The sequence below is a fragment of the Ruditapes philippinarum genome, unplaced genomic scaffold (genome assembly GCF_026571515.1).
Source record: "Ruditapes philippinarum isolate M1 unplaced genomic scaffold, ASM2657151v2 ctg12045_1_1_1_1, whole genome shotgun sequence".
NCBI classification, from domain to species: Eukaryota; Metazoa; Mollusca; class Bivalvia; order Venerida; family Veneridae; genus Ruditapes; species Ruditapes philippinarum.
In genome coordinates, this window is record NW_026857528.1 from 22,144 (window position 1) to 36,894 (window position 14,751).

Here is a 14,751-nt window from a genome sequence, read left to right on the forward strand (position 1 = left end):
CTTTAATTGTCAATGTAACATTATTGAATTTTGGATAAATTTTCATAATTTTGTTACTTTAACAAACACTATTTTGGCAAGACCTTGTAGAAGGTTGAAATGGCCTTTAGCTTCGAATGACCTTGACCGTCACCCGAACAAAACTACACATAAATTATGAAAAATCAAATCAAGGAAGGGCGACGTTCAATAAATGCAACAACCCCATGGCTAAGCAACATAGCACCACCATCAAGGAGCCCAGCAGGACAAAAAACAAAAACATGGATTAAGCACGATTAATTAATAGACCTATTAGAACTGGTTAGAGACAAAAAAAAATTATTTAAATTATCAAAACCTCAGTAAAATATGTTCTTTTACAACGAATACAGTTATGAAAAACTATGTACTGCACTCCCCTTTACTGATGCGTGTCATGTTGTTACTAAAAGACATTATCAACTAAGTCCATTCCACACTCGTAATTGATATATTAAATGTGACGCGGCACTTTCAGGAAGATAATTATCGCCTCCCTTGATATAAATTACATTTCCTTTATTCACATCATTAGAAGTACAATAAACGTCAACAGCTTTATTGACGAGCGTGATTTTAGTATCTAAAGTGCTTCTAGATATAGACGTCGGTACGTATTGAAGCTTAATGTAATTGTGCATCTTCCTTTCAGTCGGATATTTCTTTTAATAAAACAATAATGAAACTGGACATTTTATATCAAGTCCAAATAAAGGAATTTGCTTCTCGATGATAGATCATTTAAAGTTAGATATTTACACTGATACTGTTAATTTCTACTGATATACAATTTCAAATATATTTCATCAATTATGTTGGGTATGTGAGAGTTTTTGCACTTTCACATTTTTATTCTTTCCTCATGACCAAACTAAATCACTTCGAAATTGTCATATAAATATGTTGTTTCACGGCTCCCGTGGGATTTTCTTTCTTCCAAAGATGTATTACATATTGTCATATTTTGGTAAAGCAATCGCTTCGCTAACTTAACCTTTTTGTCATAAGCCGAAGACGGGGTATATAGATTTGGTGTTTCCCGTCAGGCGTCAGTCACGAAATTGAATGAAGAATAAAACTTTATATGTTTCAGTGTGGAATGTAGAACTTAGTATATGGTACAATGCGCTACACAGCGGCTCAGAAACATGTGGCTCAGACATAACTCAAATTTTCAATTTCGTTAATAAGCATGGAAACATGTTTTTTAATGGACAGTGGGTGTCCAACATTAGTCAAAAGCATCGATCAAGTGGCATTTTGTATTATGTCATGCAGTTGTTAATTGTAAGGATCAGAAATACTTACAGAATCTACGGAAGCTGAAAGGTCCCATATCTAAGAATACATTTTTAGTTTGCTATGGTACTTGAAAATTAACTGTCTTGTGGATTATAAGCAAATATTTTAATTGACTGAAGTATTATGCAATGTTCCTTTATTTTCATGTCCATGAATTTAATAGAGGCTCAGAATGTTTATAGTCGGTGAATATAATTATCTTTTATAACGTTATGTAGTACTTTTTTCTGCGGGAACTTTATTTCTGCTATTTCTGCGGTTCGTCATGACATCGCAGATTTAAAAACCGCAGAAAATTAAGCTTTCCACTATGTATATGCCGGAATATTTCAACAACAGTTTTTGTATAATTTCAGTACCATGGATCGTTCTCGGCTTTGTAGAGATAATAAATTTAACGGTACTGGGATTTTTTGTGAATTAAAGATTAGAAAAAAATCGTTACTTTGCTTGTTCTTTTTATTTAAATTTAAGGTTGGTATGATTTTCGCTCACCCAAGGCTTGATTTTTGGTAAAAAGTTTTTAAAAAGTTATAATTATAGTTTGACGGGTGTATTGTATTGCTTTAGTAACGTTTAAATTGTTACATACTAAACTTGTGTCAGATTTATATTGCTGTTTATGCCGCTGTTTTAATTTTCTCATTTTGAAATATATTTAACGATATAATATAAAAATGGCCTTTGTTTGTTATTGTCATTAAAACCTGCAATAAACAAACTCTTTTGTGCTTGTACAATATCTTGCGTCTAATAATGTGCGATTACGCCATTGTTTATTTTTCACACTTCGTATTTATACACATACAGTATAACAATAATTGTCATTTCTTATTGTTATTTTTTTTCTTTATTAACGTGTATATACCAAACTTAATGATTACAACGAGATACAATATCAGTCATCGGAAGTAATGTAACATCAACAAATATTTAAATATTGTCTGTTCGTTGAACGCCGTCTTTCCTTGTTGATCTTGTTATCATATTTTATTGGTTAATAATGTAGTGATATTTTTAAAACGCAGAAATAAATCTCATCAAAGCGTGAATGATGACACCGCATAAATAAGATACGCAGAAATTTAAAACCCCATATCTTACCAAAAATCGCAGAATATTAAGCCCGCAGAATATAGTACTTCAAAACTCGAACACCCATTGTCTAAAGTTGAAATAAAGCTACATGAAACATCACTCTCACAACAATGTTAACCTTCATATTTTAACACCATAAACCATTTCCCTTCCTACACGAGGTCCTCGAAATTCGAGTTTTTCTTTTGATGAATTAGTTTGGTGAAATTACGTTTGTCCAGCATGCCCATTTAAGCACCACAGTACGTAATTCACGCACAAAATTCTACATGCATGCATAAACATTATAAGCAGAGGGTACATGGCACGAAAAGATCGAAATGAATGTTTGGCATAGCCTAATTTGCATATCAATTAAATGTTGTTGCCGTGTACCAATTGTAAGGAACAGTCTAAACCTGGTCTCAATTGCATGTCTGCTTTCAAAAAGTCATCTCAGTCTGATTCGTAAATTTTTTAGCCACGTATTGACGTCACATGTACGGTCTTAAGAAAAGCGTTTTGGATATTTACAACTGCCAAAAAGTATTTTTAGTTCACAAATAATCAACAAAACGTTAGTCACTTGATATTTGATAACAATTGACTTCAAATTGTGAGCTTTACAAATGTCATATGAAATAAAAATATAAACAATTGACCTTTTGAAATAAAGGTTCATAATTTTGGATATACAAAATTTTGGTTATTGGTAATAACCGTATGGACTAAACAAAAGATCAACGAATGTACTCGCAGTTATATTGCTACCTTAAGTGATGAGAGTTTGAGTATGTGTTAGTGGGTAGTAATACTAAGTGAAACAACTGTTAATTAATGTCATGTTGACTAAAATGTTGAAACGTACCCCCAATTTTCAATGACATAGGGTACTTGTACCCCTACATTTGAAATTTACTGGGCATGCTGCGTTTGTGTAAACTTTTAACCTAGAAACGTCAACCTTGACAAAGAAATGCAAATAATTCACAATACGGAAACGTTTAATTTTACTGATATTAATACAAACAATCGATATAATAGAGTTAATATGATTGTTTGACCAGTCAAATACAAATCATGAGAGCAAAATACAAGTTTTTAATCAATATTACTTTATAATAACACTTTTTATTGTATACCGTTATGTTTGCAGTCTTTAGAAATGTTTAAACATAACGTTATAATTTGGTGTCAACAATGTCATTCCGAAACACACGTATACAATATCGGCAAATATTTCCTTTTTGTCGGGTCGTGTATTTGCCGGTAAAAGATGTAGCAAATTTGTCAAATTATATGATAAATTGATATAAATCAACGCCTGAAAGCACTAAATTCACCAATATACTGAACTTGTATTGTTTTATAGTTGAGTTTTCTATAGATTTGTACTATGTCTCTTGGCATTCTTTTAAATGACACCGTGGCGTGATTAAAACAAGACACACTTCCAGATCGATTGATGCTTTCATGATTATTTTAAATTAAGTATTGTCATCAGAGAATGGTTTATGTATGATCAAAGCATGTACAAAATACATTTTCCATAGCCCATGTGAGCGTATCCTTAAGTAAAAAAGCAAAAAATCTAGATTATATTTAAGCTTCAATAAAATTTTTCACTCAGATATTAATATAGCTTTCAGCTGAACTGTAGATAACGTGTGTAATTTTAGAATAAAGATAATGATTTATTGCATGACGTACATTGTTTCCCATGTGATGAAATCTGTTAAGTTGTGTTGTTGTTGTTTTTTATTTCTTTTTCGCTTTATTTTATACCTATATTATGTTGTGTTTTTGTTTCCCATAAACGAAAAAAATACTCGATTAATTGTAATTTGAATATGTAAAAAGTTCTGGAAACAAAGTGATCCCTCGGAAGTATTAATCACAACAAAATTACATAAGAATTGCAGACTCGGTTTGATTGAGTCTGCACATGAGAGATAATGAATAAGTGCAACATCCCTCACGCCCTCTAGCACCGGCTTCAGCAGTACTCAATTCTCAACACTTTATAGTGCTGGCATCAATGATCCCGAAGGAACAGAAACTATAACAACACTGAAGTGAAGTGAATTATAAAACACAAGATCGGTGTCAACTCATGATAGCCAATTGCATTTTACAGGTACTGTGTAGCAGAAAACCAAGCAATCACAGAGGCATAGCTTGGTCCAAAAATCATTCATGCGGAAAACTTGTGTTATATGCCCAAGTACTTAAGCAACTAATCAATTCTGTAAAGTGAGCATTCCTGTAAAGTTTGGGTAAAATTGCACAAGTAGTTTCTGAGAGATCGTGACAAAATCATGTGTAGCTTGCAACACTAAAAACATATTTATTATTCAAGGGCCATAACTCGGCAAATAATAATTCAAGCGGAAAACCTGCGAAGTATGCGCAAGCTTATTTGTCTTCACAATCAGTCCTGTAAGGTTTCATTAAAATTGCATAAGTAGTTTAACAGGAGTAGTTCTGTAAAACTTTAAAAATAAAAAAAAATAAAGAAAGGGCCATAACACTAACGAATTTTCACTGAACCATAAAAAGCATAACAATACTTTTTGTAGCGTTCTGATTTGATTGCACCAGTAGTTTCTGAGAATTAGTCTGGAAAGCTTCTGTGTAGCTAGCAACATACAAAAAATTACTCTGCCAAAAGTCAGAAAATTCCAACGATATGCAAAACTAGACTTGGTTCTGATTATTCCTGTAAAATAAAGAAAGCCCAACACGGCAAAATTGTAAAATGTTGCAGGCTCGGTTTGATTAAGCTGTTCATGGACGTTACTGGAAAGTGCAAGTTACCGTCCACGCCTCGTAGCACCGGCTTAAGCAGAATTCAACATTTAGCCACAAAATGGTGAACTTTTGAATTAGGAAACATCCGCAGATATGTTCATACGCCGGTTATCATGGGACCTTCAATGTGATACAGTAGTGTCATTCCATGAAAAGCGGCGTATGGTCCCCAATTAAAAGAATGTGAGTGCACTAAACGAGAAAACCATGGGCGAAACTAAATAAAATGGAATTTAGAAAGAGGATGTGAGGTTATGAAGCCTGCATATCGCAGACAAGACGTCAAGTTTGGTTAAACTTTCACCATAACATTTGAGGAGTAGTCCGGACACATTTTGTTTAATTGTTAATAATTTGTTGTACATGTATGTTATTGTAGGACCTAGCAGTAGTATTTGTTTGGATAGGATCACACATTTCTAAAAAGAAATTATAACTTAACATGTTCTAAATAATTCCTTGTTGCTGGGCTAATTGAAAATTATTGGGTGTTAGTGTAGCTAGTGATGACAACGATATTTTCGAATCATTTCTAGATGACAACGATATGGTTCCATATTATTAGTTGTTGGTGTGAGTTGCCTCCCTTTGGAAACGTGCTTCGTTTTTTGGCGCTGTTTTCTTGCCATCATATTTCGTAAATCCATAGGAGCGTTATAGAGCCCAAAAGAGGTATATTAATTAGTATATATTCAAGTTTTTACTTTGATACTTTAATGTGTGTTGTCATTTATTTCATATTTACTATACGTAGGAAAATATACAGTCAAATTGTAGTATGTAATAAGTTTTCGCGATAAGTGTTAATCTTTTCTGATCTGGATATTTTATCTAAGAGTTGAAATCAACTTAATAAGTATGCCATTTTACATGTATGTTGTTTGCTAGTGATTGAATATGTGTGTAATGTTTGTATTTGCAGTTCGACGGAGACGTCGGAGATCTTGAACGCAAAATAAAATCTCAACGAACAAACGTCTTCTGTCTACTCTAGGGCCCAAACATGCCACATTTACAGTCGAACTCTTACTCAACTCAACGTTTGGATGTTGACAATGATGGTCGTCACCATGCAAAGACAGCGATAACGATAGTCTTTACGAAATTATCAGATTATTCAATGAGTAACAGTAAACTGTTGAAGTCAATTGAACTCTTGAGTAGTTCATCCAAACCAGATTCTTTAACTTGGAAACCTGTGGTACTTGCTGATAGCAAAGGCAAATATATTGAAAGTTCAGTTCAAAGGTCATCAAGGCCAGAAAATCTAATTTTATGGGTTTCTTAAGCTGGTTGGAAATCATCTGATGTTGATAAATGGATTGAACAAAATCTTGAAACTCTACTAAAAACTCACCAATTTATTAGTTTGTATGTGTGGATCGGCACCTGCGATTTGACAGTAAAAGGTAAAAAATATATCCAGCTGCGACGTAATTCTACAGAAGCATTAGAACAAAATTTACTAAAAATTAAGAACCTCATCACAAACTCTAATGTAAAACTAACATTTTTTCATATCCCGTATTATTCCATTCGACTCTGGAACGAAACAAAAGGACATGAAAATCCTTCATCTTATAAAGAGAGCGATGACCAACTTACATCACTCATCGACACTGCAAATGGTTTTATAGATAAATTGAATTTGGAACAGAATACTTCATCTCCCAAGTTCAACGAAGACTTACGAAGAAGCCGGAAGTCAAAAGGACGAAAGGCTCGTTACTCTACAAATTACAGTCTACTACTTGATGGAATTCATCCAAAGAAAACTTTGGCAACACTTTGGCTATTGTCAATGAAGAAGAAAATATTCAAAGACTGTGCTTAAATGATTATATGACTTTTGATGTAGGCAGCCACATCACTGCAAAAAAACAATTGTATCTGTATTTGTATCAACATATTGCTTGCGTTGTTTGCAATTTGATCGAGTCTCATAATATTGTAAAATCTTAGGTTGACTTTGATGTAGGCAGGGAATGCCCAGTCGCATCACATTGAATTAGCTTCACATTGAATGCCTTTCAATAGTAGTGTGTACTAATTTATTTTTTTTTATGTATAACTTAGTAGGTGAAAGTATCTTAACATACGTTTAAGGATTAAATTTTAGGTAACTTAAATTCATTTAAGTAAGCTACAATCTTTTAGGTTTTTTTATTTTTATTTTTTTTTTTTTTTCTTTTTTCACCTGATGCATTTCTTACTGCTTTTAGCCTTTTTAGGTCATCCGCAGTTTTATTACATAAAGGGGCGACAACTTTAACATTAAAGAAATTGCCTTTGCACATCATGAAATAGTTAAATAACTTGAAATCAATTGTACATATACATGCAACTGTACTGTTAGTTCTAAAGGAGCTCTCAGTACCTTGTGATCATCTTTTGTTCGTTACCTTTGTATCGTTTCTTACACTCCTCCCTAAGATAGGCAAAATGGATGAATGTTCGGGGAATGATAAGGTGGAAGAGTCTATTGAGATTTCTGAAAAACGTGACAGAATTCCTACTGAGAAGGGTCTTGCGTGGAAAACTGATAATTACGTACGCGACATTAGGTCTTTGATATCACGCTGGCATCGTTGTTCTCAACAGTTAAATATACATTTATCAGACACGGAAGATTCAAAACTCATAGTAAAGGAACGCGACAATTTAGTCAATATAATGAATGAGTTAAGCAATAAGTATACAGAATTAAGTGAGTTACCACAATGTGACGAGTTAGATAATATTAGGCTAAGATATGAGTCAATTGAGGCGGACCATAGTAAGGCTTTTGGCCAATACCTCTGAAATTCTTCGTGAGTTGAAGGTGGCAAGTGTGGAATTTCGTTCTTGTTCTTCTTCTAATTCAAAACATTCACACAAAAGCAAAGGTTCTGAAAGTTCTTCACACCACTCATTACTATCAAACAAATCTTACCTTGCAGCTAAAACTGCTGAGTTAAAGGTCAAACTCAAATACCTTGATGTTGAATCCAAAGCCAAGTTGGAATTTGATCGTGTTAAAGCCTTGAAGGGGTTGGAACTAGCCCAGGCAAATATGGAGGCTATAGACGCTGACGTCATTGATTTTGAGGAGCCATCCCGGTCTGAAGCAAAACCAACATTGCCTTCAGTCGACCGAGACAGTTATACGAAAGACTACGTTCTCGCACACACTGCTGTTAAAGATGAAAGACTTGAATCATCTCAAACCAATCATCCTATTGAACCTTCCATTAAGGTAGAAAATCAGGACCAGCCAGTCTTAGGTCTTCCTCGCAGACTTTCTAATTCTACTATCTCTAGTTCAAATCTGAATCCTTCTGTAAGTGAATTCTATCCCAAACCTGTACATACACATTGTGAGGGACCAGCATTTTCAACTTCCTGTACCACGTCTCATCCTAAAGGCCCATTTTGTTCTCACAGAGAAACTTACTCTTCACAAGGTTTACCAGTTAATGCACCGGTGCCTAGTTTTAACGCTGAACAAGGAATCATTGAGCTTGCTAAATCGCTTGCCGAACAAGTTAGTCTAACTAGGTTGCCTCCCCCTGAACCTACAGTATTCAGTGGAGACCCCTTGAAATATCCAGGATGGAAGGCCGCATTCCAGACCCTTATAGAACACAGAAATATTCCTTCTTCAGAAAGAATCCATTACCTCAAGAAGTACCTGTCGGGCAATGCAAGGGAAGCAGTCGAAAATTACTTCCTTTTGTCCACTGATGAAACATATGAAAATGCCAAAAGACTACTTGATGAACGTTTTGGTGATCCATTCGTCATTGGCAACTCTTTTAGGGAACGTCTAGAAAAATGGCCCAAAGTTTTGCAAAAAAGAGGCAAACCCTTTCGTTTTTCCCCTTTTTTGAGACAATTACCACTATGCAGAGCATAATACTCTTCAATTTGGATGATGCCCGTGAGAACCAAAGCTGATTTCAAAATTACCTGATTGGGTTGTTGCCAGATGGGGTAGAGTTGTTTACCAGTGGAAAGAAGATGGAAAGGGATTTCCGAGCTTCAAGACATTTGTTGATTTTGTTGATAAGGAGGCTAAGATTGCATGTGATCCTATTACTTCTTTGCAGTCCCTTAGAACAGAGATGGCCCCTGAGGGTCGAGGCAAATCTAGAGGTGTTGTAAAAACTGAGGATCATTTTAAAGGTCGTTCCTTTCTTTCAAACACCAATGATAATAATTCTGTTCATACTGCTGGTAACTCTAGAAATGCTAAGTTTAACTGTCCTCTTTGTCAAGCCGGTCATGAACTTGATTTTTGTCGCAAATTTCTTGCTAAAACTGTAGATGAGCGGAAGGATTTTGCAAGAGAGAATAAACTTTGCTTTGGGTGCTTAAGATCTGGTCACATCTCAAAGAAATGTGAGAATAGGAAAAAATGCAAAACTTGTACTAAATTTCACCCAACGTCTCTTCATGGTTCTGCAGTTAACTTTAAAAAATCCCAATCAGGTCCTGACTTAAAGAACTCAGAAAAGGACAAACCAGATGAAGGCAATGACAAGAACCCTCAGTCTGGAATTTCTTTATTGAACAATGCCGGTGCTCATTGTAAGACATCTATGATCGTCCCTGTATTTGTATCTCATTGTGACTCTCCTGAACGTGAAGTGTTAGTCTATGCTTTGCTTGACACTCAATCAGACACCACCTTTGTTCTTTCAAACACTTGCGATTCTCTTGGTGTTTATGGAGCACCTGTGTCTCTTGTTCTTTCTACTATGCATGCAGAAAATAAAACTATTCAGAGTCACAGAGTCCGTGGCTTGGTTGTGCGGGGTTTTGATAGCACCTTGAAAATTCCTTTGCCAAATGCCTTCTGCAGAGATACAATACCTGGAAACCGAGATCATATTCCTACTCCTGAAGTAGCCAAACTTTGGCCCCACCTTGAAGATATTGCAGGGAACTTGATGCCTCTTTCTGAATGTGAATTTGGACTTCTTATAGGTTATAATTGTGCCAGAGCCCTTATGCCACGGGAGATCATTCCACCGTCTGGAAACGGACCTTATGGTCAACGCACAGATCTTGGCTGGAGCATAGTGGGTATTGTCGACCCTAGTGAAACGTTAGACAACTCGGATGATTGTATAGGTATAAGTCATCACATTTGCACACATGAAGTTTCATCTGCTCTTATTTCTGAGGCAAACAATTTAAGTTCTGTTTCTTTCTCCTTTCCTGCAACTATAAAGGTAGAAGGCCCAATAGATGTCATTCGTATGCTAGAACTAGACTTCATTGATAGAAGTGCCAATGGTCTTAGTGTGTCACTGGAAGATAAGCAGTTTATGAGAATCATGAGTCAGGGAATTCATAAACATGATGGACATTATACAATGCCTCTTCCCTTTAAAGGTGACCCTCCCTCTTTACCTTGTAACAAAGAAATGGCTCTTCAGCGATTGATAAGTCTAAGGAAACGTTTCAGGACTAACAAAGAGTTCCAAAGTTATTACAAGGTGTTCATGGACAACCTTATACAGCAAGGACATGCAGAAAGAGTTTCAGATTCTGATGCATTGGTATCTGATGGTCGAGAATGGTATATTCCTCACCATGGCGTTTTTCATCCACATAAACCAGGGAAACTTAGGGTTGTATTTGATTGCAGTGCATCATTAAATGGTGAAAGTTTGAATAAACATCTTTTGCAGGGACCTGATTTAACAAATACACTGGTTGGAGTATTGTGTCGTTTCCGTATGGAAAAAATCGCTTTTGTTTGTGACATTGAACAAATGTTTCACCAGTTTAAAGTTCATGAAGCCCATCGCAACTATCTAAAATTTTTATGGTGGTCAGACGATAACATGTCACAACCTGTCACACTTCGTATGTGTGTCCACCTGTTCGGTGCCACCTCTTCTCCAGCGTGTGCGAATTTTGGATTAAAACAAGTTGCAACAGATAATGAGTCAGAATTTGGAAAGGATGTTGCAGACTTCCTGCGGAACAATTTTTATGTGGACGATGGACTCAAATCAGTAAAGACTGAAAAGGAAGCTATATGCATGATTAAAGGCACTCAAGAGCTTTGCAAGAAAGGTGGTCTAAGGCTGCACAAATTCACTTGTAACTCTAAGGAAGTACTACAGCACATACCCTTAGAGGACCGGGCAAAGGGACTTGCCGACGTTGACATTTTCGCTGATTCACTTCCCGTTGAAAGAACTTTGGGTGTACAATGGAACATTCAATCAGATGCATTTCAGTTCAAAATTACATTGTCAGACAAACCCTTGACCAGAAGGGGTATTCTTTCTACAGTTTCCTCCATCTATGACCCCTTAGGACTTCTTTCTCCCATAACTTTAGTAGGAAGGAGGATTCTCCAACAAATGTGTGCAGAAAACTTTGATTGGGATGATCCAATTTCTGATAACATTTACATGCAGTGGCAGCAATGGAGAGAAGATCTGCAGAATCTTAAGACCTTGCAAGTGACTCGTTGTTTCAAACCTGATGATTTTGGCGATCTTGTTTCCGTGCAATTTCATCATTTCTCGGATGCAAGCACTAATGGCTATGGACAATGCTCTTACTTGCGACTTCAAGACCATGAAGGCAAAATCCACTGTTCACTCCTTATGGCCAAAGCTAGAGTCGTTCCTCTCAAGACCATGACAATTCCTAGATTGGAGCTTACCGCAGCAACTGTTTCTATCAAGATTAGCAATCTGTTGAAAAAGGAACTGCATTATGAAGCTGCAACTCACCATTTTTGGACAGATAGTCGAGTAGTGTTGGGTTATATTTCGAATGATTCTAAGAGATTCCATGTGTTTGTTGCCAATCGTGTCCAACAAATAAGAGACTTTTCTGATCCATCTCAGTGGAGATACATTGAAACTACACAAAATGTTGCCGATATTGCTTCCCGTGGAGCAATGGTTTCAGAGCTAGTCAATTCCAAGTGGTTTACTGGACCTGATTTCATTTGGGAAAAAGAAAGCATTCATGTTACAAAGAAGGAGTTACATGCATTATCAGAAAACGACCCAGAGTTGAGGTCAAAATGTTTTGCATCAGTGGTTCAGATTTGTCCCTTTTCCTCAATTCTTGAGCGCCTGGAATATTTTTCTGACTGGAATCACGCCAAAGTAGCAATTGCTTTGTGTCTACGTTTTAAGCGTATGTTAATGAACAGACTGGTAAAGAGACCAAAGCCTCAAATTCTAAATGTTGATTTGCACGAGTTTCCAATAAAGACTTACCAGCGCCCCACAGTAGAAGACTTGCGTCAGGCAGAAATAGAAATCATAAGGCAAGTACAAAGTACTAGTTTTGAAAGGGAAGTCAAATGTCTCCTTAGTCAAATGTCTACAAAACAGTCTGCTATCGGCAGGGATTCGTGTCTTTATCGACTAAGTCCAGTTATTGATGAAAATGGACTCATTCGTGTCGGAGGGCGTTTGAACAATGCTTCATTAAACTATGGTTCTATACACCCCATCGTCTTACCTCGGAAATGTCATGTGACAAAACTGGTAATAAAGTACTATCACGAACGTGTACAACACCAAGGACGTGGCATAACCACAAACGAAATACGTGGCAATGGTTATTGGATAATTGGATGTAGTTCCGCTGTTTCTGATCTAATCTTTCATTGCACAGTCTGTCGCAAACTTCGAGGTTCTGTACAAGACCAAAGGATGTCAGACTTACCATTTGATAGAGTTGATCCTGCACCACCATTTACATATAGTGGTGTAGATTTCTTTGGCCCTTTCCATGTTAAGGAAGGTAGGAAAGATTTGAAGCGATACGGTGTATTGTTTACGTGCCTTACCTGTCGTGCTATTCACATTGAAATAGCAAACACACTAGATACTCATTCTTTCATAAATGCGCTTCGCCGCTTTCTGTCTGTAAGGGGCCCAATCCGCCAGTTAAGGTCTGATAGAGGTACTAATTTTGTAGGCGCTGAACGAGAACTCCGCGAAGCGGTCTCAGAAATGAATAATGATAAAATTACTAATTTCTTACTTAAAGAGGGTTGTGATACCTTTTTGTTCAAATTTAATGTACCTTCAGCAAGCCATATGGGCGGTGTCTGGGAGAGACAGATACGCACTGTCAGGAATATACTCTCAGGTCTTTTACATAATTTCGGAGGTCAGCTTGATGATGAAGCTTTACGTACCTTTGCGTGTGAGGTAACAGCAATTGTAAATAGTAGACCCTTGTCGGTCGAGAGTTTAAATGATCCTTTGTCTGCGGAACCGCTTACCCCTAATCACTTACTTACCATGAAGACAAGGGTCCTCCTCCCTCCTCCAGGGAATTTCATAAGTACTGATCTATATACCCGTAGAAGGTGGAGACGCATCCAGTATCTCGCCAATGAGTTCTGGAACCGATGGCGAACAGAATATTTAAATAACCTTCAGGTTAGATCTAAATGGATCTCTGCCAAGCGTAACATTAAGGTCAATGATGTGGTCCTAGTTAAGGATGAAAATATGCCTCGTAATAAGTGGAGAATGGCTGTAGTAGAAACAGCAAACCCAGATTCAGACGGTATGGTAAGAAAGGTGAGCGTCAAAACAAATGTTGTTTCCTTTGATGCTAAGGGTAAAGCAGTCAAGTCAATAACGCATCTTGAAAGACCTGTGCACAAACTTGTATTGTTACACGAAGCGCCTGAATCTTAATTACTGATAGTGGGTTCAGCCCCGTCAAGGAGCCTTTATTGTGTTGAGTTGACTGATTTTTTTGTAAAATTAGTTCCACACTAATTTTGGGGAGCCATGTTAGTGTAGCTAGTGATGACAACGATATTTTCGAATCATTTCTAGATGACAACGATATGGTTCCATATTATTAGTTGTTGGTGTGAGTTGCCTCCCTTTGGAAACGTGCTTCGTTTTTTGGCGCTGTTTTCTTGCCATCATATTTCGTAAATCCATAGGAGCGTTATAGAGCCCAAAAGAGGTATATTAATTAGCATATCTTCAAGTTTTTACTTTGATACTTTAATGTGTGTTGTCATTTATTTCGTATTTACTATACGTAGGAAAATATACAGTCAAATTGTAGTATGTAATAAGTTTTCGCGATAAGTGTTAATCTTTTCTGATCTGGATATTTTATCTAAGAGTTGAAATCAACTAAATAAGTATGCCATTTTTACATGTATGTTGTTTGCTAGTGATTGAATATGTGTGTAATGTTTGTATTTGCAGTTCGACGGAGACGTCGGAGATCTTGAACGCAAAATAAAATCTCAACGAACAAACGTCTTCTGTCTACTCTAGGGCCCAAACAAGCCACATTTACATTGGGCTTATTGAAAATTAAACCGACATGTATTTTATTTGTCTTTTAATTAGGAATAAAATCTTTGGTAAAATCCATAACGCCAAATGAGACCTATTGCGTGCCGTACAAATATAGCAGATGCTGCATTTAATTAATTAGTATTTTAAAAGAAATTCATATTTCTTATGTTATTATTTAACTTCATGTTACACGGATGATACGTTCAAAATAAATTTGATTAAGCAAAGCACC

General features: G+C 36.3%; 1 protein-coding gene across 1 annotated transcript; it reads left to right on the forward strand.

Moving 5' to 3' along the window:
• Positions 1–7,653: 7,653 nt before the first annotated feature.
• Positions 7,654–14,520, forward strand: LOC132750093 (uncharacterized). The gene is made up of 4 exons (XM_060740032.1): positions 7,654–7,987; positions 8,151–8,978; positions 9,136–14,172; positions 14,424–14,520. Exons 1-3 carry the CDS (start codon positions 7,654–7,656, stop codon positions 13,890–13,892), a joined length of 5,919 nt encoding a protein of 1,972 aa, XP_060596015.1. The 3' UTR covers positions 13,893–14,172; positions 14,424–14,520.
• The last annotated feature ends 231 nt before the right edge of the window (positions 14,521–14,751 follow it).

What these genes read in the sequence shown, in the direction of transcription:
- LOC132750093 (XM_060740032.1), top strand. Translation starts at nt 7,654, where the DNA reads ATGGATGAATGTTCGGGGAATGATAAGGTGGAAGAGTCTATTGAGATT. An exon ending in GTCAATTGAGGCGGACCATA is followed by an intron (nt 7,988 to 8,150) that starts GTAAGGCTTTTG and finishes CTTACCTTGCAG; the next exon opens with CTAAAACTGCTGAGTTAAAG. An exon ending in ACTACTTGATGAACGTTTTG is followed by an intron (nt 8,979 to 9,135) that starts GTGATCCATTCG and finishes GATGCCCGTGAG; the next exon opens with AACCAAAGCTGATTTCAAAA.